General features: G+C 40.8%; 1 protein-coding gene across 6 annotated transcripts in view; it reads right to left on the bottom strand.

Annotated features, from left to right (window-relative positions):
• The window catches only part of ACSL4 (acyl-CoA synthetase long chain family member 4), a 48,935-nt gene that overhangs the window by 1,887 nt on the left and 30,644 nt on the right, over positions 1 to 16,404 (bottom strand). For 2 of the 6 annotated variants that reach the window (XM_064463357.1, XM_064463353.1), the window contains 13 exons: positions 13,658 to 13,894; positions 13,159 to 13,336; positions 11,309 to 11,418; positions 11,079 to 11,217; positions 10,027 to 10,177; positions 8,739 to 8,862; positions 7,700 to 7,771; positions 4,684 to 4,823; positions 4,080 to 4,252; positions 3,807 to 3,881; positions 3,378 to 3,569; positions 2,730 to 2,844; positions 1,859 to 2,016 (listed from right to left, as the gene is read on the bottom strand). In XM_064463357.1, the coding sequence (XP_064319427.1) occupies positions 1,859 to 2,016; positions 2,730 to 2,844; positions 3,378 to 3,569; positions 3,807 to 3,881; positions 4,080 to 4,252; positions 4,684 to 4,823; positions 7,700 to 7,771; positions 8,739 to 8,862; positions 10,027 to 10,177; positions 11,079 to 11,217; positions 11,309 to 11,418; positions 13,159 to 13,336; positions 13,658 to 13,885 (1,855 nt within the window). In that variant the 5' untranslated portion in view covers positions 13,886 to 13,894. Of the gene's footprint in view, positions 1 to 5; positions 1,051 to 1,858; positions 2,017 to 2,729; positions 2,845 to 3,377; positions 3,570 to 3,806; positions 3,882 to 4,079; positions 4,253 to 4,683; positions 4,824 to 7,699; positions 7,772 to 8,738; positions 8,863 to 10,026; positions 10,178 to 11,078; positions 11,218 to 11,308; positions 11,419 to 13,158; positions 13,337 to 13,657; positions 14,176 to 16,404 lie in introns of those variants that run through there. The other 4 variants (XM_064463356.1, XM_064463351.1, XM_064463354.1 and 1 more) reach the window with 3 other exon arrangements.

Consider the following 16,404-nt stretch of genomic DNA (forward strand, 5'->3'; position numbering starts at 1 on the left):
TGCAGGGACAAGAAGAAACAAAAGCGTGACTAGGATTACATAGCCAAATGAAATACTAATTCACACTACCTAAAAAAAATTCTAAGGTGAGCACCTGAAGCTTGGATAATAAGGCGTCCTACTTAATGCTGTAACCGTGCAGAAGGGCCCCAAGCAAACGTAATCCTGTACCAATGCTGAGTGCTGGTTAGGCTGCAGAGAGTCTAATAACACACTGTACTTACAGCTCCTATTGGATGTGACAGTGTAAAATCTAAAGCTTGCAACAAGTGACTGTGTAGCCTGAAATCTGAGACTGTCACAAGAGGATACACTGAAATCCAGAGCTGTATCTTTACTACTCAGGCTAGTCGGATGTGCTTCATATTTAAATCAGAGTGAAGTACGTCTATACTCTCCATGGCTGACTGATTCTTTCCCAAATTTCTCCTTCCTAAGAGTTTGTTTAGAGTTAAAAATAAAGGGACTTCTCTGTATTTTTATTTCATTAGTCACCTGTTTTCCCTTCAGCTAGAAGCAGCCTCACTGCATCCAAAGCTGCTCCCATCTCTTGCCCTGGCAACAAACGGGCCGAAGAGCCGGGCAGGGCCGGGGCAGGGGCCGGCAGGAGCAGGGCAGGGGCTGGGCAGGGGTGGCAGGAGCGGGGCAGGGGCCGGGCAGGGGCGGCAGGGGCCGGGGCAGGGGCCGGGGCCGGGGCCGGGCAGGGCCGGCAGGAGCCGGGCAGGCAGCCCACCGCGTGTGCGGGATGCTCGGAGGCCTTTGCCCTCAGCTCCTGCACCTGGGCCCGCAGCCGCATCTCCAGGGCAAGCCGTGCAGCACCACCTCCAGGTGGCAGCAAGCGCAGGACGGCTGGGCGCTCCGGCTGTAGGCCTGTCCCCGGGGCCCGTCTGTCTCTCTAACCTCAGACCGGTATTGCAAGGGGCTGTTTCAGCTTAGACGCATGCCTGCTCGTGATGAAGGCGCGTTACGTTCTGCTAAAAATGAACGATCTCTTTAAAATAGTTTTGGAAAAAACTTGCAACTAGGTGTGTCTCAGTGGTAGCGTACGATCTAGAAGGTAGAAAGAATGTATAAGCAAAGATTTTGAATAAGTAAAGCTACATGGATAATGACTTGCCTAGTTCGTGACAGAAAAACACAGACTAAAATGTTTAAACCCAAGCCTGAGACCTACAGATAGATTTTTTTTTTTAAAAGGCAAGACTTTATAGTGCCTTTCACGGTTCTCTTGGATTCAAAAGGCAGATCCTCCTCTCTAAAGTTCAACAGGCAGTTAGTTCTTAGCGTGCGCTTCAGTCCAGTTTTACTACTTCCTTGTATGAGGTTCCAAGTGCTTTAGAGACACTTTTCCCCAGTTAGTTTGTTAGTTTTTTGGCCCCATAAAGGATTGACGAGGCTTCTGCTCGTTCAGTACCACAAGGAAGAGCAGGCTTTTAAGCCATTACAAACACAAGGATTGTGGTTGTTCAAAGCTGTAGGGGACAAAGTTGCATGGGGGAAAAAAAGCTTCGAAATCCCTTGCTTAGCTAGTTTTCTCCCCAGCAGATGTCTTGTAACTTTCCTTCCATACTGATGGCTCTTTTGGCCCTTGTTTTAACTGTGTTAGCCAAGCCAGCTGTCTCTAGAATTTAGTTGAAGAAAATTTCAGATTTATTTAGAAAATAAGTAGTTAATACAACCCAAAAGCATGTCAGTTCCTGCGGTACCAGGCAACAATTTGAGTGGTCTTTGCCTCTGATTAAACTATTAAGTTTTGGCAGATACAGAGGCAACAGGAAGAAGGAAGAGCAGTTAGTGAGGATAACTGAAAGCTTTTGCTGGATAAGCACCGTGAGACAGCACAATATGCTTTACTTACTCTTGTTTGCCACTTCTTTAATCTCTCGCAGTATTTCAGCTTCCATTGTGGGATTGTTACAAATATCTGCCCAGGTTCCACTGATGCCTTTCTGCTCAGCTAATGCCGTCAGCTTCTTCTGATTAGGAACCACAAAACTGATGACGTAAGACTGGTCACTACCACAGGACGGCAAGAGAAGGAAGGAAAAAAGACCCAAAGAGTTGAGGCTTCCATTTCAGGGAGTAAAATGCTTACTTGCTGTTACATGCAGATCCATAACGCTTGCTGAACTCTTGTTATTCCCCCATACAGAATCCTTCTTGTACATTGACTCTTCACAACTGATGACTTAAAGGTATTCTAAGTTGTTTTACAACGTTAGGTTTGATCGGTATCATGCTTTGGTGTAGTTTCACAAGCGCACATCGCAGTTGAGCTTCCCCACTACATCCGGTGTTCAGCTACTTCTCTTCAGTTTCCCTTCATGTAGTGTGTTTGAGGTGAGGGGAGGGAGACCGAGACCGGGACTATTTCCAAAACTCAGTGGAGAGCTTTGGATCAGGTGCAAAGTGTCCAGATTAACTCTTCTCTGGTATTCTGACAGAAAGCCAGAGCACATGGTAAATATAGCTATACCAGTTTGGGGAAGGGAAGGGACGGAACTGGTGTGAATTAGGACAGGGCAAGTGCCGACAGAAAAAGCATAAGTTATTTTTCCAGCTTTTAGGGAATGGGGGCACCTGTGCTACTTCAGAGATGCTGTTTGTAACTGGCACTCTGGTGGGGCACATGCTCAATGGAAAACAGTAGCAAAACATCAGAGAAGTGGGCCAGAGCCTGTATTTCGTGTTTACCCTAAATGGAGTTTCTAAACTAATACGACTCTTACCTTTTGGCATAAGCACAGATATTGTCAATCAATGGACAGTTCTTCAGTGCTGCCTCTACTTTGCCCAGAGATACATATTCTCCTGCTTGTAGCTTTACCAAGTCTTTCTTACGATCTACGAGTCGAGGGGGAAGGGGGAAAGAAAAAAAACCTTGTTCCATCTGAATCACTTGCAAAGCCACTATATATGTATTCTGTGCCATGCTATGCAAGGTTCTTAATAAACATGAACTAAAGCATCTTATTACAGTTTTAAAGCAGCAATAGCAGTACATATTCTGCTGACTTCATAAAGGCTTCTGTAAGAAAGCTTATATAGCACTAGACTTCTTGTCACACAACTTGCATGGAAGTGATGGGGACTCTGATTTTAAAGCTTTGTAATTAATACCAAAAATTAATCTTGTATTTATTCTTTAAAGTCCATGTGGTAAATTTAGATAGTAATAATGTCACGGGAAACGGCACCCCTTCCAAACTTTTCCTACAGCTGTGAGGACCTTTGGGATGTGTTTTATGCTGTGATTCTGCAAGCAGGTAACCTTAAGTAGATTAGCCCTGGCAAAGCCAACAGGATTAATAGCACGCTTACAATTATGTTTAGCCAAGATCTTGTAATGTATTAAGATATGAAAAATTGAGGCCAACCTATGATCTGCAGACACCCATCTGGATGAAACTCCCCTATATCTCCTGTACAGAACCATCTCTGGCCATTCTCATCAACGGAGAACTCTTCTGTTGTCTTATCTTGGTTTTTGAAGTATCCCATTGAGACATTAGGTCCACCGATTATGATTTCTCCTCTAGGATTAGGCTTGTCTTTATTAGTATAGCCCCCTGAAAAACAAGAAAATCCCCACACAATTATTTTTAACTTTCATATTCTGCTGCCAAGAAAATATTTGGAAACTTCAGCTTGAAGTTAATGCTCACTGCATCACAAACTGATGACTATTTTAAAAGATAAAGAACAGTAACTTCATGTGCTACGCCTAGCTAAGCAGATAGGCAAAGAAACCAGCTAAGCCGTGGTGAAATTAGTTACTCTGAAATCAAAACGTTCAATACTCTCACCTTCTTGCCAGTCTCTCAATTTTATTTCACAACAGATAAGAGGAGCTCCAACTCTGCCAGTGCTGTAATCGGCAACTTGGGGAGAGAACAAGGAAGGAGACAAAGATTTTTGTCATTTGAAGTATAAACTCAAAGCATAAATAAGGCAGCAGCTTATCTCGTTACTTTATTGCAGTTAAGAACTACAGCTATTTTGACTTTACAGAAAACCCTACCAAGCCCTCATAGGTATCTGTGTCTTTAATTATCTATTTCCAGAAGCATTTTAACTACCTTCTGTAATTGTTCCAGCGCCACATGTTTCTGTCAGTCCATAGCCTTGACCAACAGGACAGCAAAAACAGATGTTCATGAACCTTTGTGTTTGAGGCGAGAGTGGTGCTCCTCCAGAAAGCATCATACGGACATTGCCGCCCAGTAGTGCCTTTACTTTTTTAAACAGAAGTCTTGAAAGAAGGAAAAAAAGCATTTGCAATAATTCACTTGGCTCACATTTTTGTAAAAAGACACAAGTCTGGACTACCTTAAAAATAACTTCATCATTCCCAGGTTTTAGTGGACAGCAGTGGTAATAAAAACCATTGCCTCTTGTGTAACCCTTGAGGATGGCAGAATTCCTTTAATTTAACTAAAAAAACATTCCAATGTTATTACTTTAAAAAAAGGCATTTCAATGAAAACTAACCAGTCATCTGTTCTGAAGATGAGTCATTCCTGCCATTAAATATCTTATCAATTTCCAGTAAAAACTTGAATTATTTCAGTTAGTCATTCAATGACATTTGCTGCCTGACGTCAGACAGCTTAGATGATTATTCTCTTAGACTGTCTTAACAAATCACAAGAAAGGTAACCTTGGACTGGGAATTATACTTACACATTACACAGAGGTGCGTCGTATCCCCTCTTGATTTGTTCCAGTTTGTAGTCATAGCCTATCTTGAACAGAGTTCTCTGAATATAGTTCATCTCTTGAACTTTACTCATGACGTTTTTGTAAATTCTGTCCATTATTTCCTAGAAAGTGTTAAAAAGACCAAGGAAAATTACCACATAGACTAGCATGCATACATAAAGTTCCATGCTAAAAAAAAACCCCAAAACCCTATTATTATTCCTTTAAAGCAGGTAATACAGTAAGAGGGGAAATGCCTGCATCATTGGTTAGGCAATGCTTAGCTGTAATGCTGTTAATATGTGATCAGTTAGTCAATTTATAGACTGTTGCAGCTCGGAGCTATTTGAAATGTGTGCAATGAAGTATTGAAAATGCAGGAGAAAACTGGCTTAGCCTGACTTTTCTCCATTCACTTTTTTCTCCTCACACCAGTATTGCTACGAGAGAACCCTCACGCTGGAGACTACACCTTATATTAGAAAACTTGCCTTGAATCAGGCAGGCAGGTAAGTCAAGGGCAAGTGGTTGAGTAACCATCTTCAGGCATACTGCAGTAGCTCATAGAACCACTTGCTTCTCTACAAACGGCTTTCTAAACCTCAGATTTGGTTTTAAAATAACTCCCTCCCCCCATTCTGAAGGGGTCTTCCCCATCAACCACAGATACAGACCTTGGGTAACACGCCATAGCGTAATAAAACTTGTTACATTCTGTTGCTTACGTTATCGATAACGCCTTAACCTGTACTTAAAAGGGGACAAACTGATTTAGAAAACTTTGAATTCAAGTTAAGCAGAATCTCTTTGCTACAGGCTGGTATATGCCCTGCAAGGTTTATCATGCTTAGGAGTCCTGGTGCCGTACTTCATGCACGGCATCTGGCACGCACAAGGAATGAACTGAGATTTCCTTTCTCCACCTCCTTTTCCAACAGAAGCTGTTCAACTTTCAAGGCAATGTGGCTGCAGTAATTCCAGTTACCCAACACCCCCCACCCAATTCTGTCACAGACAAATCAGTTTCCATTAAAATAACAAGCTTATGATCGCTACAATACACAGAACTTAAAATAAATAGTCTTCAGACTGGTGAAGTATTTAACAGAAGTTGAAGGATTGGCTCCTTCAGGTTTGTTACAGAGCACAAGGCTTTGAAGTATGTGTGCTTTCTAACTAAAGTTAAAATTGAAAAGAAAGCTATGAAAATTATTTACTTTGAAATATTGGAGATCAAAATACTCAAGTCTTGTTAGAAACCGCTCTCATTAGTGTTTTTGATTAGTTCCTTCAACTCTTCATGACTGGGATTTAGACAAACTAGAATTTCAGATAAACACTGTAGACTCTTTCCAGCCCAGTTTACCTGCAGAATCTCATCTAGTATTTCCAAAAGGCAGACAATTATCTTAAAGCAGAATTAATCGTAACTTTCTGGAAGACTACAGGGGCATGATAAGGAATTAATAACCCTTATTACAATGTTCTGATTGAATCAAATATTTAGAAGTATTTGTGTCTCTGGATTCTGTTATTTTCCATTTCATTCCTTATACGTTCTAATCACTGCTCATGTTTTTATTGTCAAAACATCATAACAAGACATAGTTCTAGGGAGAGAAATACTTATTGGATGCTGTGTGAGTGTTGTTCCCACGAGGGCTTCCTGAAGGTGGTTCTTGTTTGCTGTAGATGGCTGAACCTGGTCCAGGTTGAGCCTGTATGCTATCAGCTGAAAACAGACCACCAGTTGCAATTTTATTTTTTCTCTGCTCAGTTTTTTCTGGTAGTAAGTCTGTAGAATCAAGGCATTTAGGTGGGGTTCCGCATTATCACTGCTCCGCAGTTTGTTCGTATGAAGCTGTCTGCATGGATTTACCAGAGTTTTCTTGCACATGCACAAAATATAGTCCTTCCAAGAGGGATTACGACTGTATTTAAAATTTACACTGTTTTTGCCAGCAGTCTAGCATTTGAATTTCCCTCCAGAAATAAATTTAAGTGGTTATTTTCCAAAAAGCTGGGGTTCTCAGACATATTAGTTTTTACTTGGTTAATTATTAAGAATAAGACCACACCTATATACATATATATGATTATAATTTTACAAAACAAAAGTTGCAAGTGAATAACTGATTTAAAAGCTCGTGGCTATTCCCAAAAGATGCTGCAGAACAACCACATCCAACTCACTATTCTTTAATGAGATGAAACCCTCCTACTCACCCACCACCACGTGGCAAAAGCTGGTGCCACCCGTTTTACGAGCCACAGATGTGATACGATCATAAAAGCAGCACGTGTGATCGCAGGACATATGAGGAAGGCTTTTGCATTAGAAAGACGCGCACATTTGTGTACGTTTCAGATAGCGCTAAGACCTTGTGGAATGCAGAAGCCTGGTCGCCCAAAGACCAATGTAAGCTACAGAAGCAGCAGGAGTTACTGTCTCCTCATCGTTTTTTCTTATAAGAGGAGACTAAGCAGGGCCTGCTTACCCTAAGAAGAGCAAGAGAGGCTTAGCCTAAGTGTGACCTTGGAGACAAGCAGCTGAAATCGAGCACCACAACTACGGCAGCGCGGCTTAACTTGCTTCTGTAACTCAGCCAAAAGCCCCTGTCTTAAAGCATCCACCTTAGCCGAGGCCACCCTGCTTTCTCCCTGTGCAAACAGGGCTTTCAGCCGGTGAATGCCAAAGACCTTCTGTAGCCTGGTGTTCCATCAGTAGCCCAGTACAACATCACCTGCAACTATTAAAACACATCTACAGTTTTGGATCAAAGAGGGTCCTGGCTTTAGCATGCGTATATTCTCGTGCCCATCCGCAGCATCGGCACTCGGGTCAAGCAATGACAACTGGAATGTCTATGTTCCGCTTTTTTCCTGTTAGTAACAGTGACTTACACATGAAGAGGAAAACTGTTAGTAAATAGATTTTTCAAGCATGAACAAGATAGCATCATTTTTTTGCTAACCCTATCTGCTTCTGCGTACTTACAGGCACAGCTGCCATCAGTGTAGGCTTAAGCACAGTACAGTCTCCTTTGCTTCCCTTCTTAATTTTACTTGACTGTAATAAAGAAAAAATGTCAATTTATGAAGCTGAAAACCAAGCTGTTTAGAAAAGGACTAAAAAAAGAGATAAATTGTATTTAATATTTAAGAACATGTATTATTTTTATGTTTTATAAAATATCATTTTATTACATCTATATTCTACCTATAGACAGATCTATATCTAATATACTATTTTAAATTTTATAATATTCATTCTATAAAGATTTTAAAATGTTAAAAAAAATAATAAGAGAGATATATTATGTAATTTGTTTAAATCTCTTCCCTTGTCCCTCAAAAAAAACCCCAAAACATTTCACACATAACTTTTTTTTCCCTTGTGATGGAAAAAGTAACAATTAACAACTGCTCCAACCAAAGCACTAGATGTGCTACAAGCCCAACCTGGTGAAGTCCACTTTGTGCATCTTTCTGTCACTTCCTCCCTCTAGCACTTGCCTTCTCCTCCACCTTCCTCCAGGAGCTGCTTTTGCCTGATCCGATCTCTACACCAGCAAAATGTCCAGAAGCATTCTTTTCCAGCTTAATTTGCTCTTAATTTGTTCTGATTTATCTTAATCATTAAATAGAAGAAGCAAAGAGCTAAACAGAAGATCTACAATAACTGGATAAAGAACTGATAAGGTGAGACCAAAAACTTAAAATCACTTTAAACACCCTTATGTTCAGCTAATCTATTAACAGCTGTTCTTATCCTGATACCCAGTGGATAATGCCATACGCATTTACCAGGTTTTCTTTTAGATTTCCTAAGTACTGTAAAGGTTTTAATGAGATTTATACGGTATGACCTGCTGCTATAGTTAACCAGGGATGTCCATTTGCATAATTTTTTGAAAAAAAAAAAAAAGTTACATTTCTGACGTGTGCCACATATATCGTTTCTTTCATGAAAGAGGACAGCTGAGCAAGAGGAATGCAGACCACAGAGCACATTTAAGCTTCCCCCGCCTCCTCACCTGATCCGATAGGGTGAGTGGAGAGGAATAGCCGATCCTGCAGCCGTAAGTGATGCACGAAATTTCTGCTGTCAATTCCAGTACATGGGCCAGGGGTAAATAACCAATGTAAGTATCCTTGGGTCTAGGAAAGGAGAGGATTATCTAATGAACAATGATGCACAAGTGGACTGAAAATACTGTTTAACAGTTTTATGGCGTGCCTAGTTATTACTTTTTTTAAAGACCTGGATCACAAGTGAAGCTTATTCTTCTACACACAAGAAGGGCATGATCTCAAACCACGGTTTATAAACAAAATGGGGCAAATCCTTCCTTACCGAAATCAGTATGGATTACAGGATTTGCCTTATTTTCTAGGAAATGCAAAGATTCCTTAGTGCTCTACTGCTATTTCCTCTCCTTGTGGGAGATTTCATCCCGGGAATGAAATTAAGGATGAAATCACTATATTAAAATAATCACCAATGATTTACAAATCCTTGACAGGCATCATAACATCTCCTTCCAAAATAGTTTAGTACGAAGAGAGCTGATCACTGAAGTACTGAGGCTTATTTCAGGAAATAGTTTCTTAGAGATTTTCAGCAAGAAACTCAGAGCTGTCACTTAGGAGAAGCTTTCAGCATCGAGCCAGAACTGGTTTTATATCCTATCACAAAAGGAGTTTAGCAGTGCAGCTTATTTCAGCTATTAAACCCTTTGTGAATGCTGTGACAAACACACCCACATTCATGAAAAATTTCCTCAAAATATTAAGTGTCAGGGAATTTGCAATTGGTTTTACTATTGTCAATACAGAACTTGTTACTCTTCTGCTCATTTATCAAGTGTACTCGAGCAGATTCTGCAGCGTGTGTTCTCCATCCAAGAGCGATGTCTCTAGACCAATGGAAGTGGCAGGCTCTGACATACTTCCTCAAGTGATTCTAGCTGCCTGAAAACATCTGAAAAAAACAAAACCTCCCAAGTCTGTCTAGAGGAGGAAGCTCCTTATCTGGCAGCATCTGATGCACAAGAGTGCAAAAATCCATCACCGACCTGAAGCTGAGGGTAATAATGAAAAAAAGGAGAAACAGCACATGAGACAAGAGCTGGAAGGGAATCCTTTAGAGCCAACAGGGTAAGTTCACAAACACCACATATACTTCTTATAAATTAGTGGGCTCACAAAATGAAGAAATTTGATAACACCTGATGCCAGCAACAAACTTTCTATAAACTCGCGTACTTTTGGAGGCTCTGTTTTATCTCTCTGCACACGTGACATGAGGTAAGTAGTTCTTACCCCAGCCCAGGTATTCTCTCGCACTGTCCCGTCATTCCAGCTATTAAGTTCTTATGCATCATCATCACTCCTTTAGGTCTCCCAGTAGAGCCACTGGTGTACATTACTAAAGCCAAGTCTGTAGGAACAGGTCTGCTCGGCAGAACGCTTGCTACAAAATGCAGGAGAAAAATCGTTATTAATTCTTCTCTACCTCCTAAATTGTTATTTCTGTAATGAATCAATGCGAAAACGTCTGTAATGAACCAGTGTGAAACTGGTGCTTCAGCAAAGGCGAGCACACTGTGGTCAGTGGTGGATGCGAAGTCAGTGATGAAGAGAGTAGAGGTCTGTTTTTAAAAGGAAGTGAGGGAGGGCAGGTTGTGAAAGGGGTGTGTAGATGCCCAGATACTTGCCCATCTGGGTGATACTTTTGCCGTTATGTCTTATAGCTGACCTAAAGTTTCATTAAAAAAACCCTTCTGAAGACCAAGTAAACCTGTCACAGGGAGAAAGAGAGTCCTGGAGAGAAACAACAGGTTGAAGAAAAAAAACCCCAAAACCAAAAACCCACCCCAAAAAGCTACAAGTCAGCTTTTCTGTCAATCACGCTTCCAAAGCCAAGGTTGTAGAGCTAAGACTTCTCTTGTTTTCCTTTTTTTTTTTTTTTTTTTTTTTTTAAATGCATCTTCCTCAGGTAAGCTGCTAGTTAGTGGAAAAGCAGTAAGCTTGCAACGCTTGGCTTTTGATTTTTCTTTTAATCCCTTGCCATTTATTCTTATGACGAAAATTATTAGCTTTCATGGCTTGCACAGCTAGAGAGAGAGCAGAAGTATCAGCAAGGGAAACAGGCTTTTTAGGAAAATGAAAAGTGCAGGCCAATAAGTAGAGATTTTTAAAGTTTATTAAAAATTTTAAAGTTTAAAGCCAGAAGATGAACCGGAAATCTGCCACTGCCTGTGTTTTAGAGCCCTGCATGGGTGGGGCTTATTCTGCTATGCATCCCTCTTAACCTAGGTCTGATTTCACTGCGAAAGTTGCTTGATTAGTTCCCTGTGAAGTGATTCACTTACAGTTTTCTGGTTTGGCTCCCAGCTCTTCTACTGCCTGCATACTATGAATCTCCACATTTTCAGGGTATTCTGATTTATTGATAGTCTTCTTGTCCACATAAATGATATGTTTAAGACAGGAGACTTGTGGCAATGCAGCCTATGGAAAAGACACAAAATTTTTAGTACCGTCTGCACTGTGAAATTATTATAGGGTTGCTTGTAAGCAGGTGAAGCTGGTACCAAATTACCTTAAGTTTGCTCTCAAGAAGTTCTGTGCTAGTGATCAGATATGATGCTCCACACTCATTGAGACCATAGGTCACTGCATCTTCACCCAGGGTGGCATACAACGTAACCACTGTTACGGTAAGGGGAGAGAGAACATGAAAGAAATGTTAAAGTAATACTAAATGCAAAAGCTCTTGCTTTAGCTCACAGGAAAGCACTGCAGGACGAGTGGGCAGGGGCATCAAATTAGCTCAATGGGGAATTTTCTAATTTGGAAACAGAAGAGCTTTTAGTTTTTCCACCTCAGAAATCTATGCCTCAAGAGACCTCTGTAATGGTGAGGACAGTTGTATTGGAAGTGTTTCTTTACCAAGAGGGTGGTCAACACTAGAACAGGAGTCCTATAGAGGTGGTCGGTGCCCCAAGCCTGTCAGTGTTTAAGAGACATTTGGACAATGCCCTTAATACCACACTTTAACTTTTGGGCAGCCCTGAATTGGGTCAGGCAGTTGGACTAGATGGTTGTTGTAGGTCCCCTCCAACTGAAAGAGCCTGTTCGGTTCTACAGAAGAGGAGAAAGCATTAAAACAAAGAGATCCACCAATAACGCCCTAAGCAATCCCGCAGTAAGCCACCGAGACCATGTGTTCTGCCCCTGAGCCCTTTGCAACCAGAACTCAGGGGGAGAGGCATCACTCTACACATCGCAGGGCACCAGTCACGGCTTATTAGAGGCTTATGCGCCTCTACAAGCAGCTTTTTCAGCATTGTCAGCTACTTTGCTTGCTCCTGTGAAATTATTGATGGGGGCAAGGCAAAGAATCAGGCTGTTGCTAGATTATTTTTAACCCTGACTGGCTACAGTGACGCCATTAAGTGCCTCACAGGCACCAAGGACTTCACCTCTTCCCATCATCTCTCTGCTGAAAAAAAATCCCTCCCTTTAGTCCTGTCTGCTATCTCAAACTCTAACCTCCAAAGACCACTAGAGGAATGTAATGTTCCTGTGAAATAGGATTCATGTGGAAGGGACAAAAAGAGAGTAATGTTATATAGCTGATTCTCCCTGTCTCTCAAAGCACAAGGCTCCGAGACCGAATGAACCATCCTCTCCTACTTCAACAGCAGTGTCAGCTCTTCCAGTATCGCCCTTAAACAGCCCCTGTGCATACTCTACTGCACGACCTGCTCCTTGCACAGTCAGCTACTACTACTAATACTGGAAGAAAAAGAGGCAGCCTAGTGCAAGCAAAAACACAAGGGGGCAATAAAAATAAGCTCTGGGTGTGTGTGTGGAGACCGGGCACATGAGTGCACAGTAACCTTTGCCACTTCATTGAGAAGTTTGTGTGCATTAAGTCGGATTATGGATTTTTGACGGCTAATTGTAATGAACTTGAGCAGCTTAATGTCACCAAAAAACCCTCAGACCAGCATATGATTTTGATTACTATTCTTTTCTAATAACCATTTCATGCTTCAGATGCATAAGTCAGGATACAGACAGAAAATACTATAAACACATTTCACATTTTTGGGGGAGAAACGCAACTACTGACATCTTCAGAGTATTTGAAAAAAAAACAAAACTGAACAGCAACTGTACTGTTTGGTCATTCTAACAGCTAGAACATTACTACAATAAAATCAGAGAACGCAGTCTCACAATTCCGAGCAAGTTAATTTTAGGGATCTCCGCAATGCATAGAAGAGGCTGGAAACTTCTAAGAATCAGACTACAGGCAGACTAAGATTATGAAATTCTTATACCATCAGTGATAGGATTGGCAGATTCAAAGTACTTAACAGCCAAACCAGTGCTGAGAAATGGTTCTAAAATACATTAGAAGCAAACAAGTTCAGCACTCACGAGGAAAGTTGTACTTGAAGCAGGTGAGAGCTGCAATGATCCATTCTGCTCGGGTCTCACAGAATATGACCACAGTACTCTTTGGGGTTAGTCCCAGGGCAGTCAGTCCGCTCCCCAAGCGATTCACCTTCTCATTTACTTCTTCATAGGATAACCATCTATAAGTTCCTAAAATTAACTGGTGGTTTAAAAAAAAAATTAAATTGTGATGACAAGAAGCTGCTGGTACAGCTCTACAAGCTTATGTGAGTCAGTGCATAACACCATAAGTACACAGGCTGCCATTCATTAAACAACAACAAAATTGCTTTCACTTTTCTTGAAGTAGAATAAATAGTGCATCCTGTAGTGCATGTTGTTCTTTAGCCGCTATAAAACGGATATTTTATATCGTAAGATGACGATTAAGGAAGACCTCTAAGGAGACCTCTGTTGCTGAGGGAAGATGAAAAGCAGCTCAAAACCAAATCAGAATGAAGTACGAAATCATAAGTTTTACCTTTTTGAACACTTTTCCATTCGGTTGCATTTCATTTTCTTCACTCAGTATTTCTCTGGTCCCAAGACAGTCCTTCTTCCCAAACTTTGCTAAAGCATGGTCAAACAGCTTGTCCAACGTGTCTGCTCCAGGAATGTTTATGTTTGCTAGTGAGTCAAGATGAGTGACAGAACGGTACGGGCTTCCAGGTTTGTCCGAGATGGGTTTAGCTTTTAAACGTTTTGCCATAGCCTTTTTCTTCTTAGCATTGGTAAGAAAATACCATGGAATAAATACAAGCATACTGTAGACAGATATTAACAAGTACACAGGCAGCAAGAGAATGGCATGTACTTCTAGCCTAAGTTTCATTGCAGGTATTTAAAAAACAAAATCTCTTATGGTGTTCTGAAGCAGGCAAGAGCAAAGCAGCAGCGCAGTGTGGCGTAGGAAGAAGCAACAGTAAGTGAAGCTTATGTAGTTCTGTTTCAGAGCAGCTGCTAAAATTTTAGTAACCTTTGAGAGCCAACAGTGGACACCTGTGGGTGAAGACCAGAGCCAAGCAGAGAGCAGGAGAAAAAAAAAGAAAAAAGAATTAAATTAGTAATATTACAGTCAGTCCATTAGTTTTAGTCCTTGTAAGAGTTCACTTCAAATGCATCAGGAGAAAGGAGACTGAAGTAACCGATCTGAGGCGTGTACACTGCACGACAGAGCAGCGTACTGCTCTGAAGACGAAAGGATGAATCTTTCCCATGCTTGTTTGTTGCATCCACAAATATTTACTTTTCAAAGACTTTTCCCCACTATCTCTGTTTGAATAGGTCAGGGCTGTTGAGATGGAGACTGTCCTTCGCATGATAATATTGTGTTTAAGCTACTTGAGTAATGCTACAATTGCATAATTATGGGAAAGGTCAACAGTTGTTTTCCCCCTAAATATTTGTACTACACAGAAAAGATACAGTAGGTTTCTTTACTGCTTTGCAGAATATTATATCAATTTACATTCAGATTAAAACGTATCTTGACACAAAGTCCTCAAAACTCTACACGTTGTAATCTAAAACCTATTCCAAAACTGCTTTATTAACTTCACCCCAGCAACTGCATTTTTAATCTATTACTTTCCAATTATGAACGTCAGACTCTTGGAAAGGGCTTACACAGATCTGCTTTTCCCCCCTCCAAAAACTACTTCAACATATGCATTTCAGAACTCCAGGTATGGAAAATGGAATCCAATTTGACCCATTTAAAATAAAGCACAATTTGGCAAGATTTGGTCTGCATGTTAAAAATCTTTCCCCATTAAGGAGAACTAGGCCTGAATAAAGACTGAAGGCGAGTGGGAGAAAAACAAAAGCATCGTAGCAAACCACAGCTGTGGCTAGCCCGCTGGTCTGTAACTAGCCAGCACTGGCATGTAAAAGACTCAGGTTCTTATCTTCATCTGGACGGCACGCAAACGTGGCATGCAAACACCTCATGAATGATGCACACAGCAGGCAAAACAAAAGGCAAAGGTGCACTAGCAGAAGAGCAGCGCCTCCGACACGCAGGCAGCGCGTAAGGCTGACTGGCTTATTGCAAAGCCCAGTCCTTCTTGGACAGAATCTGATAAGCAGAACAAATGTGAATAGGGAAATTTTCAGGGCTCCATCAAGAATGAAAAGAACATGGGCACACCTCAAAATGTACCTTTATTACGATATCTGCCACCCTCAGGTGATGAGGGGGGCTACAATTAACATCTCACGTTAAACAAGACAACGGCTACTAAAAACGTAACAGAAATCTATTAATAGCTTGTTGGATTTTTTAAATGAGAATTCCAACATCTGCAGTAGCCAATATCAAGAGCATTTAATGTAATATAAGATTAAGAGATCTGCAGGTACTTAAAACGACACGATCACCACATTATTTTTTTTTAATTAAATCTATAGACTAAAATTACCATTGAATGATAGTATAATGTACTAAACTAAGCTCGGGCATGTTAAAAAAAATATTCTGCATACTTCTTTTTACAAAAAGAGAATCCTACATTGTTTTCAAAACATATATGCTTATTCTGCTCGAGTTAACCTCATCACCAACTGCTCAGCAATCAAACCTCACCAGAAGAGATGTCATCTTACCTCCCCTAAGCTCCAGTTCTCTAAAATGAAGATTTACTGGTTTATATTACAAATCTTGTATGATGTTTTCACCACAGTTAATTCAGTGCTCCAGAAGCAGCAGTTGAGCTTGCATTTAAAGCAAAAGCCAGCCATAGTGCTAAGACTACAGTAAGGAAACTTCAGTGCATGCCCACCGTTAGACACAACGCTACGTGTTAAAACAAACCCCATGGAGACTCTCATGCTCTCCACCTTCCAACAAAAAACATACGACCGGATACAATGACTTGGATAAAAAGTGACTTATGGGATTAACGCAAACAATTTAATATAATGAGACAGCAGTATAGCTTTTACTCAGGCTGAGCAGTAGCTTTTTCAGAAGTAGTCCGACTGGTAAAACCACTGGTCGCTAATGATCAAGAACTGACTAATTTAGAAGAGGAGGAGAGGAATGGGCTCATATTTACTTAAATTCTTCAGCCAATGTTCTGGACTGACCAATACTATAAAAAGATATTTATTTTAACTTTTCAATTCAATTTAACCTTCTGTACATTAATTTTATAAATTATATTTAAGCACTTCTGTGGCTCGTATTACACTGAACAACCACAAAATTTTCAGAGTATTTTCTGTCTC

The sequence above is a fragment of the Phalacrocorax carbo genome, chromosome 11, assembly GCF_963921805.1.
Source record: "Phalacrocorax carbo chromosome 11, bPhaCar2.1, whole genome shotgun sequence".
Lineage (NCBI taxonomy): Eukaryota > Metazoa > Chordata > Aves > Suliformes > Phalacrocoracidae > Phalacrocorax > Phalacrocorax carbo.